The sequence below is a fragment of the Pelodiscus sinensis genome, chromosome 9 (genome assembly GCF_049634645.1).
Source record: "Pelodiscus sinensis isolate JC-2024 chromosome 9, ASM4963464v1, whole genome shotgun sequence".
NCBI classification, from domain to species: domain Eukaryota; kingdom Metazoa; phylum Chordata; order Testudines; family Trionychidae; genus Pelodiscus; species Pelodiscus sinensis.
This window is the reverse complement of record NC_134719.1, coordinates 25,353,364-25,370,701: the sequence shown is the minus strand read 5'-3', so window position 1 is coordinate 25,370,701 and position 17,338 is coordinate 25,353,364. Positions and strand designations below refer to the sequence as shown.

The following is a 17,338-nucleotide window of genomic DNA, read 5'->3' as shown; positions in this document are numbered from 1 at the left end:
GCATAATGTCTGGCAAAGGTGTGGTCTGAAGACCACGTTGCTGCTCGGTAAATATCCCTTAAGGGGACATTGTTCAAAAAGGCTGTAGAAGCGGCCGTGGCTCGAGTGGAATGCGCTCTTGGTGGGCACTGTAGTGGCTTATTGCCCAAGGTATGACACTTGACTATGCATGTGGAGATCCATTTTGAGATTCGTTGTGATGACAGAGGTGTTCCCTTAGAACGCTCAGCGATGGATATAAAAAGTCTTTCGGATTTACGAAATGGTTTTGTTCTTTCCAGGAAGAAGGCGAGAGCCCTCCGAATGTCCAGGGTATGCAGAGTGGCGTCCTTCTGTGATGCATGCGGTTTCGGGAAAAAGGTAGGTAGTACGATCGGTTCATTTACATGGAATTCTGTACAGACCTTTGGCAGGAATGTTGGGTGAGGTCTAAGTATGACCCTGTCCTTCGTAAAAACTGTGTAGGGGGTACTGCCATTAATGCCCCAATTTCACTCACCCGTCTGACGGACGTGATAGCTAATAAGAAGCAGACTTTCATAAAGAGAAAGGGGAGTGGTACTGTAGCCAGAGGCTTGAAAGGAGGTCCGGTGAGTTGGTGGAGAACAAGATTTAGGTCCCATAAGGGGGGGTGGTGCCTTACGGGGTGGGTATACGTTGTGGAGCCCTTTAAGGAATCTCTTAGAGATAGGATGGGCAAATATGGAGAAGCCATCAATGAAGGTATGGAACGCTGTTATTGCAGAAAGATGGACTCTTTAAGAAGAAATTGACAGACCTGACACTTTAAGGTCTAGAATGTAGTCCAAAATTTTATTTAATGGGGCGACACAGGGTTCTACCTTGGTTCGCTGGCACCAGAGGGAGAATCGAGTCCATTTTTGTAGGTAAGTTTTTTGAGTGGACTGTCTCCTACTGTGGAGGAGGATGTCTTTCACTTGTTGGGAACAGTGATTTTCTATCTCCGAGAACCAGAGAGCAGCCAAGCCTGAAGGTGTAGGGTGTGGAGCTGTGGGTGCAGTATCGTTCCATTGCTCTGAGATATCAGGTCTACACGGTGAGGTAGCAGGTAAGGAGGGTGAACCGCTAGCCTGTGCAGGTACGGGTACCAAGTTTGGCGGGGCCAAGATGGGGCTATCAGGATGACTAGGGCTCCGTCTCTGCAGATCTTGCGTAAGGTTTTCGGGATTAACGGTATGGGGGGGGAAGGCATAGTGAAGGGGGGCTGTCCATTTGATTAGAAAGGCATCCCCTAGGGAATGTTTGCCAAGTCCTGCGCGTGAGCAGAACTGGGGGCATTTGGCGTTCTGGGTAGATGCAAAAAGGTCTATGGATGGCCATCCCCATTGGTTGAAGACTGAGTTTGCGACCTCTGTGTGTAACTCCCACTCGTGATCCGAGGTGAAGTTGCGGCTGAGTGAATCTGCTCTGGTGTTGTTCACCCCGGGCAGGTAGGATGCTACCAGGGTGACATGGTTGCGGATGCATGAGTTCCACAGGCGGATAGCCTCTGCACAGAGGGAGCGGGCACAGGCTCCGCCTTGCCTGTTTATATAGAACATTGTGCAGATGTTGTCCGTTAGAATGCGGACCGTCTGATTGGCAATGTTGGGGGCGAAGTGTGCGCAGGCATTCCTTACTGCACGCAGTTCGAGGAGGTTGAGGTGTAGTCGTGCCTCGGATGGGGACCACCTTCCCTGAACCCCTTGATTGTTCATATGTGCTCCCCAGCCAAGGAGGGAAGCATCTGTGGTAATCTGTATAGTGGGTTCGATCTGTTGGAATGGAACACCTGTAAGGAGGTTGTTCGGTATAGTCCACCACCTTAAGGATGCAAGAACGTCTGGTGGAATAGTCACCGTCTTGTTGAGGGAGTGTCATGACGATATGTATACACGTGCTATCCAGAGTTGGAAGCATCAGAAATGCAGACGAGCATGGTGGACGACGTAGGTGGTGGAAGCCATGTGGCCCATTAGTCGGAGATAAGTAAGAGCTGTAGTGGTAGGAGTTGTAAACATTACGCTTATAATTTCTTGCATAGTTATGAAACGTTGTCGAGGTAGGTATGCTCGGGCTGTGATTGAGTCCAGGCGTGCCCCAATGAACTCTATATTTTGAACTGGGTGCAGTGTTGATTTGTTTTCGTTGAGTAGAAGGCCTAGACGATTGAGGAGGGATGTGGTCGTACTTATCATGGAGGCGGTTACGTCCTGTGTCGAGCCCTTTAAAAGGCAGTCGTCTAGGAAGGGGAATATGATGACATTTTGGCGTCTGAGGTACGCAGCGACAACTGCTAGTACCTTTGAAAATACCCTCGGAGCTGAGGAGAGGCCGAAGGGGAGGACATTGTATTGGAAATGATCCTGGCCGAGAGTAAAGCGTAGACAGCGTCTGTGGGCGGGATGGATAGTTACATGGAAATACGCATCTTGTAGGTCGAGGGCTGCGAACCAGTCCCCTTGATCTAGCGCAGGAATGATTGTTGTAAGTGTGACCATTTTGAAGCGTTGTTTCTTGAGAAACCTGTTCAGTTTGCGGAGGTCTAATATTGGCCTCCAGCCCCCCGTTTTTTTCCTCGATCAAGAAATAGTTCGAGTAAAACCCTTTCCCGTGAAACACTACTGGTACTCTTTCTAAGGCTCCGATTGAAAGGAGGCGATCGATCTCTTGTTTTAGTAGAGTCTGGTGAGAGGGGTCCCTGAAAAGCGATGGGGTAGGGGGAAGGGTAGGTGGGGTAGTGGTAAATGGGATAGTGTATCCTACTCGAATTATGTCTAGAACCCAGCGGTCCGATGTTATGGATTCCCATTGTGGGAGGAACGGCCGCAAACGGTGGGTAAACAGATGGCCATGTTGCGTTATTGCTAGATCGTGAGGGAGGTATTGCAGACCCTCGACCACGACTTCAAATTTGCTGCTTGGAGGACTGGGTAGTTGGTGGGCGGCCTTGATTAGGTCGCCATCTCTGAGGTCGTTGCCTTGGCCTAGTGTCCTCATAGGGTCTCTGTGGTCGGTTGTATTGCCCATATCTGTAACGATTGTACGTGTTATATGGGGTGTATCGTCTGCGTTTGAAAGGCGGTGTGTACATGCCTAGTGTGCGAAGTGTGGTTTTCGAGTTCTTACTGTTATGTAGCATTTCGGCTGTAGAAGTTGCAAATAATTTTTGTTTATCAAATGGTAAGTCTTCTACTTTGGGCTGAAGTTCTCGGGGAACTCCAGATGACTGTAGCCAGGAAGTTCTGCGCATGATTATCGCCGTAGCTGTAGTTCTAGCTGCTGTGTCAGCAACGTCCATTGCCGTTTGGAGGGCAGTGCGAGCGATGGTATGGCCTTCGTGGACTATTGCTTTCAAGATAGCTCTTTTGGACTCAGGGAGATGTGGTATCAGTTCTCCCAACTTTGAATAATTATCAAAGTCATGATTCGCTAAGAGGGCAGAATAATTTGATATTCTTAGTAGTAGGGTAGAAGAGGAATATATTCTTTTTCCAAAGAAGTCGAGCTTTCTATGGTCTTTGTCTGTATTGCCATTCTTGTATTGCGGTACCTTCGCTCTTTGCTGTGCAGATTCAACCACTAAGGAGTTTGCTTGTGGATGCGTAAAGAGGAAATCATTGCCTTTTGGTGGAACAAAATATTTTCTATCAATCTTTTTGTTAGTCGGTTGGATGGATGCGGGTGTCTTCCACAGATCCTCAGATGTTTCCATGATTGCCTCGTCAATTGGCAGGGCAATCTTACTATGCAACGTAGGATGCAGGTTCTTTAACAAGTGGTGTTGTTTCTTTTGCACTTCTTGTAGGGAGACATGCTGACTTGTTGCTACCCGCTTAAATAGCTCCTGAAACTGTTTGAGTTCATCAATCGCTACGGTATCTGATGGTATAACCGCATCGTCCTGTTGGGCACTCAGGTCATCTGGGTGTGTGATGTTTATCGATTGAATATCGGATTCATTATCCGAAAGTCGTTCCTCCTCCTCCTCCTGCTCTGTGTGTGATGCAGGGGGTAGGGCCCGTGGATGAGGCAGACCCCTCTGAGATGGTGTGGAGTGGACTGAGGACTGGCGTCTGTATGGGTCCCAATGGTCCCAGGGCCCCCATTGGGGTGGGTAAGGTGGGGACGGGTAAGACCAGTAAGGGTGCCACGGGTTTTGTTGCGGTCCTGCCCTCTGATAGTAGGAACGAGACCCCCTTGGCGACATTTGTCGCGAAGAATATGTCGTGTGGCGGTCATCATCTGGAAAGGGAGCGCCTTGCAAGGACACTGGGGACATAGATCTGGCAGGGGAATGCCTTGCAAAGGATGTCCCAGGTGAGCAGTCAATGGGAGGGAAGCATGAATGTTGCTGCCTGCTGTGAGTGTCAGACGGTGGCTTAGAGAGCTCTGTAGCAGACTCCTGAAGATGCCTCTCGCTGTCTGCTGCCGGTGCCAGTGTAGAGCTCTGGTTTGTGGTCGCAGCCGGTGCCGGCTGTGTATGGGGTTTGCTCTGCTGCGGTGCGGATTGTTTTAGTGGTGCCGTCCCTTTAAGCGGCGCCGGGGTTTTTTGCGGCGCCGCGGTTTGAAGCGGCGCCGGCTTTTCTTTTCGCCCGGGTTTCTCAGTGCGTTCCCGGGAGGGCTCAGAAGCAGCGCGCACCGGCGTTGATGTAGACCGCGAGGATTTTCCCTCTGCTTTATTAGCAGGGGTCCTTGGATTTCTTTGCCCCTCTCCCTGGGTCTTGGGGGAGGAAGAAGGCGGGAGAGAGCGAGATGGTGAGGCTCTCTGCCTTGTAGGTTTCGGTGGCAGGGGGGTTTCATGCTGTGGTTCCCCCTGCTCTGAAGGCTGCAGAGCCTTATCAAATAAAATCATCCTCAGGCGGAGCTCTCTATCTTTTCTAGCTCTCGCCGTGAGGGAAGCACAGTGCGTGCAGCTGTGGGGTGAGTGAGCTTCCCCCAAGCAGCGGATACATTTCGTGTGGCCGTCAGAAGCCGGCATAGGCTCGCGACACTGCTCGCATTTTTTAAAGCCCCACCCCAACCTTGCTTCTTGTTTCTTTAAAGTGTTGGTATTTCGTTTCTTTTTCTTTTATATGGTTTATGTGTTTTTCTGGCTGAGGAGCCAGGAGAGAGAGCGCTCCGGTTCACCCGGGGCTCCGGTCTGAAGGGAGTTTTAGTCCCAGAGGGGGGATTTTGTTGTCAGTTTCGTTCTTCTTATAAAAATATTTTGTTGTTATTATTTCAAAGAGAAAAACAAGGGAAACTAACTTGGAGTAACAGGGGAAAAACTATGTAACCTAACTAATGGAAAATACAGTCTGAGAGACTGTGAGGGAGCTCCTGCTCGCTCCGTCCGCTGACGAGGGCGGTTAAAGAGGAACTGAAAGGGAGGGGGTTGAGCCGCGCGCTGCAGAGGGCGGGAAGGGCTCGAGACGCCTTCTGAGCATGTGTGGCTCAACAGGGGGAAAACTGCTTTGCAAAGCTCCGATCTGCGGCTCAGGGCGACCCTTCACCTAGAGTGGAGCACCCACGGGGACACTACTCGAAGAAGAATATATAGTTTCCTATGAACTGCTGTTTCCTTGACTTCCTCTTCCAATGGAAACACAATTCTTAAAAAGTAACTAGTAGGATCCCCAAATGAATCTGTCACTGGGAGGTGTCATGAATTTCAGGGAGTGGTTGCTAAATGGCCAAGACAACTGAATAGGAAGAGAACATCTTACATCTTTTTCTGTGCTTTTGGAAGGGAATCAGAACTAGCCCTAAGAGAATGTCTGCACTGCACATGTAGACATACTTGATCTATCTTGCTGAAAATAGCACTGAAGCAACAGTAACACAGGCAATGGCACAAATTAATCTATCAAATACAAGCTTTGTCTGGGACCCTGGATACATATTCAAGTGGCAAGCACAGGCTACTGCAGCTTCTCTGCTATTTTTAGCAAGCTAGCTTATTCAGCACTAGCTTGTGTATATGCCTACCTGTGCTGCAATCTCTCCTCCTGACTGAAGTGCAAACATACTTGATGGCTTTAGAATATCAAGACAGTGAGACTAGCTTGATGTTTTAGAAAGGCAACAGCCAGAGGATTACTGTTCTTGCAATTATAACAGTGTTTCTTAAGAAGACTGATTCACGTTAGGCTCAGGATAGGAAGAATTTCACTGACAAAACATTACACTCTCTTACTAAAAGACCGTGTCCTCTGCCTGTTACCAAACAGACAGAAGTTAGCAGATTGCATCCTCTCTGTACATCTTCTTAAACGGTAAGAAAGCTCATGCAAAAAAAATGGGAGATGATGTGGTATCTTTTTTTGTATCCTACTGAGCTGACAGGACTCACTCATGTGAAGGGACCTTGGATAACCCGTCTTCTCCAAAGTCCAGGAAAGGGCAATTAGTAACTGGATATATATTCCTTGTTAGAAATTACTTTTCATCATAGTACTGTAAATTACTTTGAGCTATCAAACTCTGGGAATCTTGGACTGTTACATATGACCTATGATTGAGAGCTTAATTTCAATCCATTTTATATAAGTCACTGCACAAAGGAAGCATCTTCCCCAAGACTCTGCACCATCCCCCCTGGCAAGACACCCTCCCCCCAGCCTGCTTCTGCACCCACTCCCTGGCCAGACATCGTCCCCTCAGCCTGCTCCTATGCCCTCCCTCCTGGCCATACACCCTGGCCCCAGCCCACTTCTGCATCCTACCTCCCACCCAGATCCTGCATCCCATCCTTATCCCACTTACTGGGCCGCTCTGTCCCACACACTGGACCCCTCATTTTTGGTCCCACCCCAGAGCCTAGGGGACCCCACAAAATCCACTAATCCTGCAACCCAAGAAGAGTTCATCTGGCCTGAGGCATTGAACCTCTGTGCTCCCTGGTCTCCCCCACCCACCCATAGGGCTGGAGCGCCAAGAGAGTGAGATGTCTCAGTTGGGGGCCACATCGGGGAGGATTGGAGTGTTTTTTTTTCCTTCTCACTTGTGTGGTCCTTGACTGATTTTTCTGTAGGTCAGTAGCCCCTGACGCAAAAAAGGTTCCCCAGCCCTGCCATAAAGACAATGTTGAAACCTTTTGTGAGGACATAATATTTTACTTCATTTAAAAATGAAGTCTAGCCAACAAGCCCACAATTGGGGCCAAGCCCTGCATCTGACAGCAGCATCATAACACTCCTGCATTCCTGGCATGTCCCAGCCCTGAGTCCATCATAAACCCAAATCCTGAGCGTCTCATACACTCCCAACCCAAACTCCTGCACCCCCATATCCCAAACCTTCTGCTATAACACTCCCCCACCCCAACCTTGTGCCAAGTCCATCATACACCCAAAACACCTGTCCTAAAACCCCATACACCCAAACCCAGACTCCTGAACCCTCACATCTCCAGCCCCATCATAAGATTGACAGAAGACAGCCTGAATGCATGCATGAAGCTGAATTTGACCAGTTCTGACGTAAACTTCAAAGAAATGTGTGAAAAGATGCAGCAGAAGAACCCTCATTAAATAAAATCCTTGAATGAAATGTTTCATTTATGCTATTATTAATCATTATGTCAATCATCAATAATATTAAGTCGTATATTTTCAGTCATGTAAATGGGTATTCTTACACAGCTCTTTGTTGACCTGAATTTTGATGTAGTTTGGCTCTTTGTTTTGAAAAGGTTGACGACCCCTGCTCTACGGATTCATGGTAAAGAAAGTACTCGGAAGTTGTCCTCAAAGGGAGGCATTTTTTCATGTGAGATGCCATTTACTTTCTCCGCACAGAGATTAGCTTTTAATTTAAGCAAAGACAAACATTAATCATCTATTTATTTTTCATGGAAGAAAGATTCCAGTATGATTAAAGAAACAATCAGTTTGACTCTTACCTCAGCTGCTGAAACAAAGGAATCCGTTGATGCAATGCTCAGAGTATCTCGCAGACAGAAATCTTCTGTATTATTCTTCACAGTTATAGCGGTATCTTTATCTTAAAAATGAAAATAAATCAATTGATCGATTTGCCATTTTGACAGTCTAATTACAAGCCTTGAATTTAAATGGCATTTTAGATGACCCGTCTTTTAATGTTGGAAATAATAAGATGTCATACTGTTATTTTGCATATAAAAGTTGTTTAAACAAATTTTGATATGATGAATGTATTGAAAACTTTTCAAGTTTAGTAATGCATTCATTTTGGTGAGGCTCCTAGAAAGCTACAGCATACAGCCATAATGAGTAAAAAGTTATCAAATCAAACCCTAACCAAACCCTAGCACACACAAGATTGGGGCTTTTCTTTCAGTTTTTACTTGCAGGGTGGCTTTAAAAACACCATCTTCTTTTTGCCATACGTGAAACTGCTAGTGGGGGGCAGGTGCAAGAAAGATCCAAAGATGCTCTATGGATGTTGTCTTCTCAGGCTGTTTTTCTCTCCTCAAAGATCTACTACTTCACTGAACTAATTTAAATAAATGTCTTCACTGGCTGCATTGAAGCTCAACATTCTAGTATTTGATTGAGCAGGTCTAGTATAGATCCATAAATCGAATGTTAAAGGCAGCTCTGGCTAGCCACTGAACTCCTTGTAGTCATGAAGAGTAAGTGAAGCTGACAAGAGTGTTTGTACATGTTGGCCTCCCCCTGTGGGGACACCACGAAGCTCAGTTTAAGGTAAGCTGACTCGAGCTACATATTCTACGTAGCTGGAGTTACATTACCTTAAGTCAGTGGCTTCCAACCTTTTAAACCACAAGATCACTTTTGCAATTTAAGTGCAATGTAAGACTTATCTCAAACCCAAATACCTTGCCCCACTTCCTTCCCACCCCTTCTTTGAGGCCCTGCCCCTGCTCCACCCCTTCGCCAAGGCCTCCCCTGTTCACTCACTCCCCCTTCCTCACTCATTTTTAGCAGGTTGGGTAGGGGTTGGGTGCAAGCTTTGGTCTCAGACCAAGGAGGATGGAGTGTGAGAGAGGCTCTGGGCTTAGCCCAGGGTGGGGATTAGGGTCCAGGAGGGGTTTCAGGATGCAAGCCCTGGGAAGGAGCTTGGGTGCAGGGGCACTCACATCTGGGGCAGGAGGTTGGGTGCAGGAGAAGGTTCAGGAAGCAGGCTCTGGCTGGGCACCATTTAACTGAGACGGTTTCCAGGTGGTGGAGCAGTGGAGTTAAGGCAGGTTTACTGCTGCCCTGGCCCTGCAACACTCCTGAAAGCAGCTGGCACGTACAGCAAAAGCTCCATGGCACCATGTGCTGTTCCTCCTCTACAGGCAGTAATCCCACAGCTTCTATTAGCCACGGTTCCTCATTATTGAGCAATGAAAGCTGCAGGCAAGGACAGCATGTGGAGACCCCTGCTTTGCTTCTCTCAGGGCCTTCAGGCACATGCCAGTCACTTCCAAGAGCAGCAATCACCACAGAGATAAGTACTCCATCCATGACAGGTTGGGAATTTTAGAACTCACTACTCAAATAATTAAATTTAAGCGTTAAGGGAGAAATGAAAATTATGAAATGCACAGACTGTCAAAAACCCAAAATAACCCACTTTGCAAGCAGTAAAAAAAGCAACAACTCCCCACGTATGCGTACGTGGGTCGGGAGATGAGAGTGAAGGACAGTGTGAGTTTGTGAGAATGACAGACACATAGTGAGTGATAGATTTGCATTGTCAAGTTCCCTCCATCCCCTTTTCTCAGTGTGGAGATAGGGTACAGAAGTGGAGGAGAAGGGACACCCTGAGATCAGCACCCTTCCCCCTTCTCCCTCCCACACTCTTCACAGCAAGCAGGAGGCTCCCAGGGGGGCAGCTCCAAGGCAGAGGACAGGAGCAGCATGACAGTGGGTGGAGGGGCAACTGAAGTGCCAGAGCTTGATAGCTTCCTGGCCAAACTAGTCAGGATCACCTGTCAGAGGCTCCAAGATCTACCACTGCCTCAAGCCAACCTTCCAGGTTGGTGTAGACCTGGTTTAAGACTATAAATCTTATAAAATGTCAAATAGCAAAAGCTATTTTAGTAATTAAGACATGTTATCTGTGGTATAGGTTTTTTAAAAACATAAGGCAATTAACTCTTTAAAATCTAATCTCCAAAGTATAAGAATCCTATACATACTCTGTGCATCTTATTACTAAGGGGTTTTATTTCCACTCATTTTTATTATATTTTAAATACTGTATACATATTCTTCACATTTTTTTTATAACATGACCAATATCCAGATGTACTGATCATTTAAAAAAAGAAAAAACAAAAAAAGAAAAAAAGGTATAATTCCTGTTAAACAAGGCCACAGAGTTTTGTTTTGAGTTTTTTCTTGTTTTGTTTTTTAAGTTATCCCAATTCTATAGTTTCTGTATTTCACTTAGCTTGGAGATTAAAAAGAGTAAAGTCAGTTTATTTTCTAATTCTCATTATCGTAAAAAGGAAATGCAAGGGAAAATTTAACCCCCATCACTTCTCCTATCCTGCCTTCCCTCAAACTTTCTTCAGTGAAATAAACACATCCAGAAACTTCTCTATCAGCATTAGGATTTTTTAAAACTGCCACAAAAGATGCATTTTCCACTAATATCAATTCTATTAATCTGCAATACAAATTATTTCAATTTGTATTTACATTTTCAGATTTCAACAATTACTGCACACACTGCCAGTGAATATGGTTTTGTTTATATCATGCAGAAGCACTTTCACAGACGGACTAGATTCATTGGCAAATAAGTCAAACCTTGGCTTGATGTACTTTATAAACTACATTCTCAGCAGAGCACAGGCATTTATCTTGGTTACTTTACCTTCAGACATTACACATGTTGCTAAAAAGACTCTTTTATTTCCAGAAGTCAGCAACAACCAGTTATTCAATATCCTCCAGATCAATTACTATGGTAATACTGTATAAAAAACACTATTACATAGAATGGCTGAATGCCAGTTTTGTTGCAACGCTACATTATTTTGTTGCAATGCTTCATTAGTTGAAATGCTACAATCCACATTTTATTTCAGTAATTGTTATGGGTTAGAAATGTTAGATCTAATTAATTTTAGTAATGATATAGCCACAACAATTTTTAGCAGTACACCATGACTAAAGTGCTCTCCCAGGGGTAGGGCCGGCAGCCACTCTGGGGAGCTCTCTGCCATCCTGTGCTGCTGCCTTCTGTATCAGAGGCAGCAGCGTGGGGTGGCAGATGGAGCCGGTCCATGAAGGGAACTTGTTTAAAGTTCAACTCCCCACGCAGACCAGTTCCTGCTTGATACAGAGGCAGTGTGGAGCAGCAGCAGCACCTATCTGCGGCAGGCCCCAGCTCCCCATGGATAGAGGTTGCTCTGGCATCCCTCCTGACAACCACCTTCTCACGCTACTGCCTCTGAGGGAGCAACGCGGGGGAGGAGGTAGCTCTGTGGAGCCAGTGCTCATGGGGCTAAAGCTGAAATAAGCTACGCAACTTCAACTATGTCAATGGGATAGCTTAAGTCGGAATAGCTTATTTTGGCTTTTGGTACTGTGTACACAGCAGGAAGTCTGAGCTAATTAATCGGGTAACTCCAGCTAGCTATAAAATAAACTGATTTAAATACAAATATTGTACTTACATTTCAGGGTATAATACGTAGTGCAGTATAAGCAAGTCATTATCTGCATGACATTTTAGTTTCTACTGACTTTGCTAGTAGTTTAATATAGCCTGTTGTAAAACCAGCAACTATCTAGATGAGTTGATGTGCCCCTGGAAGACCTCCGTGTAGTGCAGGAGTACACCCTCCCCCTGGTTGAGAGCCATTGATTTAGAGGTTTTCTTTACAATCATGAGAGAGATAAATTATTTTTAAAACTGAAACTTTAGATTATGGGAGAGAGTTCTGCAGTAAAGATTAATTCTATGGAAAATTCTACAGCCAAACTTCCTCTACATGCAGTCCTGCCTTAACAACTATATTACAGCTATAGCAGTTGCTTATGTGGAAAAGTAATTTAAAAAAAGCATGTAATGTATTTTAGATGTCTATTAATTCAAATTATGAGCTAGAAATAAGGAGGAAGCAGTACTGTTTTGTCAGCCTGCTTTCTGCAGACCTCCAGCAAGTGCTTTGCTGGCCACCAGTATTCCAGATGAGTATGAGAAGCTTTACTATCCCAACCCTCCAAATGTACAATATGATTGTTCCTTCATCCTTGAATAATCCACATGGATGTTGTAATAGTTTTTTCTTTAATAAGTGAGAGTCTTCTCAAAGGTAAATTGGATTCAGTCTGTAACTGAATGCTATATAGCAATATCTAATAAAGCTTTTGTCCAGACTCTAATATTATTTTCCTTGGGTCTCCTCAGATAAATATTTAGTTTGATATTGAATTTATTGATATCTCGTGCATAATTGTCAAGCTGCCATTCTAAACGCATAACAGGGATGATAGCATATAGTTGTTAAACAATTAATGAATAATTCTGGGTTACTGGTTAATCCAAAGGACTACACACATACACACATGTGCGCACCCCTTGCCTCTGTATCGGAGGCAGCCGGGGGGGGAGAGGCGGGCAGGAGGCAACAGGCAGCTCCCTACATGTACCACTTCCCACGGAGCTGCCCCTCTTCCGCTCCATGCTGCCTCCTACAGAAACAGCAGCACGGAAGGCATGCAGGAGCCAGTGTGTACACTTGCCATCAGGAATTCTAAAAATGGAATGTAGGCTTTTTTGAAAATTTTATCATGGAAACAGTTAAATATGCACATTAAATATGAGCTTGGCCTTTTCATTGTCTGTTGCTGATTAACTCTGCTTGACCTATATAACAAGTTCTTTTGAAACTGGTAATTTGTGATACATACACAAAAAAGCCCTCCTGGGGTCTTACTTTTTCCTTCAATTGTTTCGAAAATTAAGCTTGTTTACACCTGCACATTACAAGTTTTTATCAATGGTTCTCAATAAGGCTTCTTGCTCTTATGGTATACTTGTGTGTAACCAATATTTATGTGACATTTCTTTTATGCTTGCACAGTGAATGTCCAAAAGTTCATCTGTTCTGTCATCAGTGCCATAATCTCTGTTGAACCTCTCTGGAGAAACTCAGGGGCAGAATTTAGACAGTTTTACATTTCCTTTGCCTCCTGCATAACTGAAAGGCTACATCTACACTGCAAGGCTTTTGCGCAAAACCAGCTGTTTTTGTGCAAAAACCCGTGGAGTGTCCACACCTCAAATGCGCTTTTGCACAAGGAAATCAAGAGTAAAACGGCAGAACAGAAGGCTTTTTCAGCCCTAGGTAAACCTCCTTCTATGAGGCATAACTCCCTTTTGTGTAAGAGTTCTTGTGAACGCTCCAGAGGGGTTTCTAGCGCAAGAAACCCCTATGGGAAAAAGCACAGGTGCTCTGATGGCCATTCTGTGAATGGCCATCAGAGCTTTCTTACGCAAGAGCGTACATGCAGTGTGGACGCTCTCTTACACAAAAGCGCATTGCTTTTGCGATCTGCTCTGAGGTACGGACGTGCTCTTGCGCAAGAAGTTTTTGCGCAAACCTCTTGTGCAAAAGGCTTCTTGCACAAGAAGCATGTAGTGTAGATGTAGCCTAAATGTATAAAAGAGTGAGTAATGGAGCTACTGAAATCATACTACAAAAGAATAGTTCTTGGAATAAACAGCATCTTAATCATTTGTTGAGATCAGGCAACAGAGTAAAGGCTTTGCACTTGTTTGTTTAGTACAGGCCTGGACAAAATAAGTCCTGCAGGCTGGATTCAGCCCACCAAGCCACCGGATCTGGCCTATGGACACTGCGGGGAGCCCCAGGCAGGCTCCTCGCTTGCCTCGCCCCCCCACTCGCACGCCACTCAAACTCAGCTGCGGGGCAGTTCCACTTTAAAAACTGAGCCTGGAGAGGAGGGAGGAAGCTTTAGGAGCTGCTCCTGCCCCTAGCACAATCCCATTGGCCGGCTTTTGGCCAGAAACTGGCCAATAGGAGCTTCCTATTTCAATAACAGGCAGCCATGAAGCACAAGGGGCTTGTAGTTATTCACAGAGCACATGGCTGCAGCCTGTATGGGGTGGGGCAGGCAGGGAGGCTGATTCTGGAATGGGCTACTAGCTGGTAAGTCTCCTGGCCAAAGCCTGCCTCGGACACCACAGCCTCTCCCTTCCCCATCTCTCTGCCCCCCACCTCCACATACTCAAATCCTCTGCCCCCCTCCTGCACCCATACCAGCCCAGATCCGGCACCCTCAACCCCCTGCCCCAGATCACAGTCCCCTCCTGCCCTAGCTCAGAACCCAAACCCCTGCACCCCTTCTGTACCACAATTCCCTGCCCTAAGTCATAATCCAATCCCCTGCACACCAGTCCAGTGCCCCAGGTCACAACTTCACCCAAACTCCCTATTCCCAAGCTCCCTTCCGCACCGAACATCCATTCCAGACCCCGCACCTCCTCCATTAATATCATGGAAAAGTGTGGCCCTTGACCACTTTCCAAATTCTTGAGAGTGGCCTTCCATCAAAATGTATTGTCCACTCCTGGTTTAGTATTATTAATATTCCACTGTGCTACTCTGCCATTACACAATTTAAAACTTGTAAACCCAAAATTAAGCTGTATTTAGCCTCTAAAAGCATTGTTGTGTGACATTCTTGCACTCCAAGAGGAAATACATCATAAAATAACTTCTTAATCTAAGCTGCTTGCCTCCCAATATCAGAGAGTATATTCTTAGTCCTGTTTTCAAATGGCTATCAATTTTTTTTTTTAAATAAAAAATCCTGGTCCTTTCATAAGCTTTAAGTCGCATTTAAAACATTTACATAAATAGATGATGTCCATATGTTGCTTTTTAACTCAGGTAGGCACTGAAGTCAATAATCAATAGGTCCCATTTGGTTTTAGCCTAATATTCTTAAATCACAATCAAAAAATTCCAGTACATCAACTGAAGAATTTACTGGCTTTGGGGCATCCCATTTATTTTGAAGCATAGTAATTCATTTATCATTTGACTTCTTTACTTAAATTTCATTTCATTAAAGAAAGCAGAGATTTGGCATCTGAGTTGGTCTAATTCCTTCATAGTTAATTCAAAGAGATTTCCATATCTTATTCTTGTTTCTTCCTTCCCTCTCTGCATTATTTTTCTGAGGCCTTGAAAGCATCAAATCTATTTTGGCACTAACTCTACTTTAGATTCCAGGAATACTTAAAAAAAAAAAACTAGGCTGTTGATTGGGAATTTTATAACAGCGTCATTATTATTTCCAGTTACCTCAGAAGTCATAACCATCTGATTTGAATGTCAACTGTTATTTTCATATTTTAAAACAGGCTTTGGAATCCAGTCCCTCCTCTTCTTTTGCACAGGGATGTATCTCAGTAATTATGAAATGGTCTCTACATTCAAATTCAGTCTGATAACACTTTAATATATTCAGAAAAAAGTCATTTTACAGAGTATGAGGGAAGATTAATTCTACGGCTTCCATTCAGAGAAACTCCCATCCTCCTCCATATTCCAGTCTTATTCTCCCGCTAAAGGCAGGCCCCAAAGAGCCTCTACAGAGATTATAGGGAGTGAATCCTCACCAAGTTTGAAGTTCAAAGGTCTTCTCCTCCCTTAGGCAAGCCACTTACACATGCAATGGAACTACTATATGCTTTATAGTTATGCACTTGTTTAACTACCTTACCGAAACAAGGTATTAATCAGTGCTACATACTGCTCCTGTGTTAAGCAGCTCTCTGCCACCTTTCCGGATCTCTGCTCTGCTGCCCCAGTGGATGAGCAGACAAGGAAGGGAAAAAAATCAGTAAAAAAGCACAGTAATGACAGGAATCTACTAGTAACTAAACTTTTAAAAAAATCAAATGTTCTGGCATTTTAAGCTCTTGAAAAATGGAGAGGTAGACTAGCATCCATAAATTTTCAATTTTTTGCTGGAGACTACGAGAACACGGCTTCACACAATATTCTCACTCACTCAAGTACGGCAGTGATGTGCTACCAATATTTAAACCAGAGCCTAGGTGCAAATTAATTTAATTCACTTTGCAGCAAATTTTTGTGCTGTGGGCTAGAAGCCCTGGCACGTCCCTGTGGCCCTTCGGCATAGTGGAGATTGGGGAATCTCTGTGTGCTGCCGCTGCTCCCAGTACCAGTTTGAAACATGCAGACAGTATGGAACCACCTGGCCCCTCTGCATAGGGCCCAGACATAGTGGCTGCTTCCTGGGGTAGCGTGGAGCCAGGGCAGGCAGGGAGCTTGCCTTAGTCTCGCTGACCAGGAGCCTTAAAGAAGACCCCGCACCTCCACACCAAGCCCACTGCCCCAAGTCACAATCCCTTTCCACACCCGAAGCCCCTTGGCCCCAGACCTGAGTGCACTTCTGTACTCCCAACTCCCTTCACCTCAGCCCAGATCCCACTTAGCACTCCAAATCTCTCATCCTCAGCCCTACCCCAGAGACTGCACCTCCATCTTGAGTCCTCAGTCCCAGCCTGGAGCCCCATACACTCCACCCAGAACAACTCATTTCTGCCCCACCCCAATCTCCTTCTCCTCCCCTCCCCTCAACCCGCAGGGCTGGAGCCACAAGTATTGGCTACCTTACTGCGGGAGAAATCCTGAGCCTCCACATCCCTCTGTGGGGCTGTGTGTGGTCCATCCCTGCTTTAAATAAAGGGCTTTTGCAAAAACGTGTTTCCTTAGTGCTAAATCTTATGTCCCAATGGAATACAAGGAAGCAGTGAGGCAAAGGGAATATATTTGGTTTATTTCCCATTTAAAGAAAGTTACACTGTCCATCATAATCAAGAGAAGAAACGACATTACTTGGCAAACAAATGTATTTTAAGCACGTTTGTTGGCACTTATAAACATAATCTACTTTTCAGAACTGAATATAGCTTCTGCAAAGCCTGACTTCATGGAGCATGCACGTTAACAGTCTCAGCAAAACTCATTCTTAAATTTGAGACACATGACCTAAATATGTTCAAGTATTTAGCTGAATTGGGGCCTGAACACATTCAACTTTCTCACAAGAATAATATGGACTGAAGAAAGCATCTTTAATTTAAGTGCAGGTTGGACCTCCCTGGTATGGCACCCTCAGGATCAGACTGGTCCCAGATGAGGGATTTTGCCAGACCAGGGGAGGTCATGCTAGGCTCCCCTGCTACTGGCTCCTCCCAGCCCTGGACCGGTTCTCACCCCTTCTCCTCGCACTCCACTCACTGCCGCCAGCTCCATTGCCCTGCCAATTCCCCTACCACTGCTAAGCCAGCCAGCCCAGCTCCAGCCCCACCACAGCGCGCTGGGCTCCTGGCCCTACCAGACAGC

General features: G+C 45.5%; 1 protein-coding gene across 3 annotated transcripts in view; it reads right to left on the bottom strand.

The window, feature by feature from the left end:
• MIGA1 (mitoguardin 1) overlaps window positions 1–17,338 on the bottom strand; it is a 63,303-nt gene that overhangs the window by 19,174 nt on the left and 26,791 nt on the right. For all 3 annotated transcript variants that reach the window (XM_075936323.1, XM_006129576.4, XM_006129577.4), the window contains exon 8: window positions 7,886–7,986. In XM_075936323.1, the coding sequence (XP_075792438.1) occupies window positions 7,886–7,986 (101 nt within the window). The remainder of the gene's footprint in view (window positions 1–7,885; window positions 7,987–17,338) is intronic.